Genomic DNA, 2,247 nt, shown 5'->3' with positions numbered 1-2,247 from the left:
AAACACACCGGATGATGGTACGTGTGTGTGTTTCCCGTCAGCGTGCGCGCGTGTGTGACCACTGACTGATCACACGTCTCTGTGTTTACATTTCAAACGCTGCTCCCAGGAAACAATCCCATGATGCTTTGCATCGATGGCAATGTTCTATAAATAGCCTCCCGGGCTGCAAAAGGAGCCACCATTACAGCCTGCCCCCTAAGAGGCAGCTCGCTAATAATTAATAGCCATTACACCGTCCACCTCGAAGGGCAGAGCAGAGCCGTCTGGCCCCGGCGGAGACGCGCCCCTAATGGTTAACTGGGCCTGAACAACCACTGTTTTATCACCCCTTCAGTCTCTCTCCTTCCACGGCAAGGAGAAACTGTATTGGCAAGGTGTAGAGTGGAGATATGTGGTGGGGGGGGGGCTAGACTCTCTCTCTCTCTCTCTCTCTCTCTCTCTCTCTCCACTGCAAATGATTCATAAGGTCAAGGAGGTTTAAGGCTGTGGAAGGGAACTGATTTTGTTTTTTTCTGTCTCTCTCCCCCCCCTGTCTCTCTTCAGTCCTGTCTCACTTCAGTCCTGTCTCTCTCCCCTCCCTGTCTCTCTTCAGTCCTGTCTCTCTCCCCCTCCCTGTCTCACTTCAGTCCTGTCTCTCTCCCCTCCCTGTCTCTCTTCAGTCCTGTCTCTCTCCCCTCCCTGTCTCTCTTCAGTCCTGTCTCTGTCCCCTCCCTGTCTCTCTTCAGTCCTGTCTCTCTCCCCTCCCTGTCTCTCTTCAGTCCTGTCTCTCTTCCCACCCTGTCTCTCTTCAGTCCTGTCTCTCTCCCCTCCCTGTCTCTCTTCAGTCCTGTCTCTCTCCCCTCCCTGTCTCTCTTCAGTCCTGTCTCTCTCCCCTCCCTGTCTCTCTTCAGTCCTGTCTCTCTTCAGTCCTGTCTCTCTCCCCTCCCTGTCTCTCTTCAGTCCTGTCTCTCTCCCTCCCTGTCTCTCTTCAGTCCTGTCTCTCTCCCCTCCCTGTCTCTCTTCAGTCCTGTCTCTCTCCCTTCCCTGTCTCTCTTCAGTCCTGTCTCTCTTCCCACCCTGTCTCTCTTCAGTCCTAGCTGTCTCAGAACCCCTGATCCTGACATGTGTTAATGCATGCCTCACTCTAACTAACCAGCTAATGGCTGTGAGGAATCACTTGTTCCCACAGTGTTCCTGCTCTTAGCTAGGAGGTTCTGGACGGGACTTAGGAGCCATTAGGAGCTGTTTCTACAGTCCACCGTGGGAGTAGATAATCATAGCGTCCAGATTTGCAGCGGGGGGTCGCCGAGGCCTTCGCCCCTCACAACGGCCCATCGCTCTCGCGTCCCCGCAGGGCTAAAGCGCAATGCGTGTGACCTTTTCCACGACACACCAGAGAGCACTTCGACGCCAACGTTAACGGGGGACGAGTGCCGCTCCAACGGAGCCACCGGGGGGCCTATTAAGGGGCCAGGAAATCGCCGGGCCCCAAACTCTCTGGATTTGATTCCCAGCGTGTCAGAGGAGCGGCGGTTTGTTTTGTCAGAGTCAATTATCCGCATGAGGGGTGCAGAGCAAAGGCCCAGGTCTCGACATGAGAGAAGCTGAGAGCGGTGGAGGAATTCAACCAAAAAATAGTGGTCAACTCAGAGAATTACATTAAAGCCGGCTTTGGCTCCCTCTTCAAACTCAGAGCCGATATCATTGATTTAGCGAACACAAACATCTTTAAACACATCGTTTTGGGTAAAGCTGAGCAATAGCTTGAGAGGAGGAGAGACGTTTGATGCTCTTTAATGAGATGTCTCACAGAGAGGGGGGATAGAGAGAGAGAGAGAGAGAGAGAGAGAGAGAGAGGAAGAGAGGGAGAGAGAGAGAGAGAGAGAGAGAGGAAGAGAGAGAGAGAGAGGGGGAGAGAGAGAGAGAGAAAGGGAGGGAGAGAGAGAGAGAGAGAGAGAGGAGAGAGAGGGAGAGAGAGAGAGGGAGATAGATGATAGAGAGAGAGAGAGGAAGAGAGAGAGAGAGAGAGAGGGAGAGAGAGAGAGGAAGAGAGAGAGAGAGAGGGAGAGAGAGAGAGAGAGGAAGAGAGAGAGAGGGAGAGAGAGAGGGAGAGAGAGGGAGAGAGGGGAGAGAGAGAGAGAGAGAGAGAGAGAGGAAGAGAGAGAGAGAGGAAGAGAGAGAGAGGGAGAGAGAGAGGGAGAGAGAGAGAGAGAGAGGAAGAGAGAGAGAGAGAGGGGAGAGAGAGAGAGAGAAAGAGAGGGAGAG

At 53.5% G+C, this 2,247-nt stretch overlaps 1 protein-coding gene across 1 annotated transcript in view; it reads right to left on the bottom strand.

Moving 5' to 3' along the window:
* The window catches only part of LOC311310595 (uncharacterized protein), a gene marked incomplete at both ends in the record, with an annotated part of 89,611 nt that overhangs the window by 16,710 nt on the left and 70,654 nt on the right, over positions 1-2,247 (bottom strand). Inside the window, one exon of the mRNA XM_084440105.1 lies at positions 237-289. Within this exon, the coding sequence (XP_084296231.1) occupies positions 237-289 (53 nt within the window). The remainder of the gene's footprint in view (positions 1-236; positions 290-2,247) is intronic.

Source organism: Borostomias antarcticus (assembly GCF_949987555.1).
Source record: "Borostomias antarcticus genome assembly, chromosome: 6".
In the NCBI taxonomy this organism is placed as follows: Eukaryota; Metazoa; Chordata; class Actinopteri; order Stomiiformes; family Stomiidae; genus Borostomias; species Borostomias antarcticus.
The sequence above is the reverse complement of the archived record's forward strand: the minus strand, read 5'-3'. Positions and strand labels throughout refer to the sequence as shown.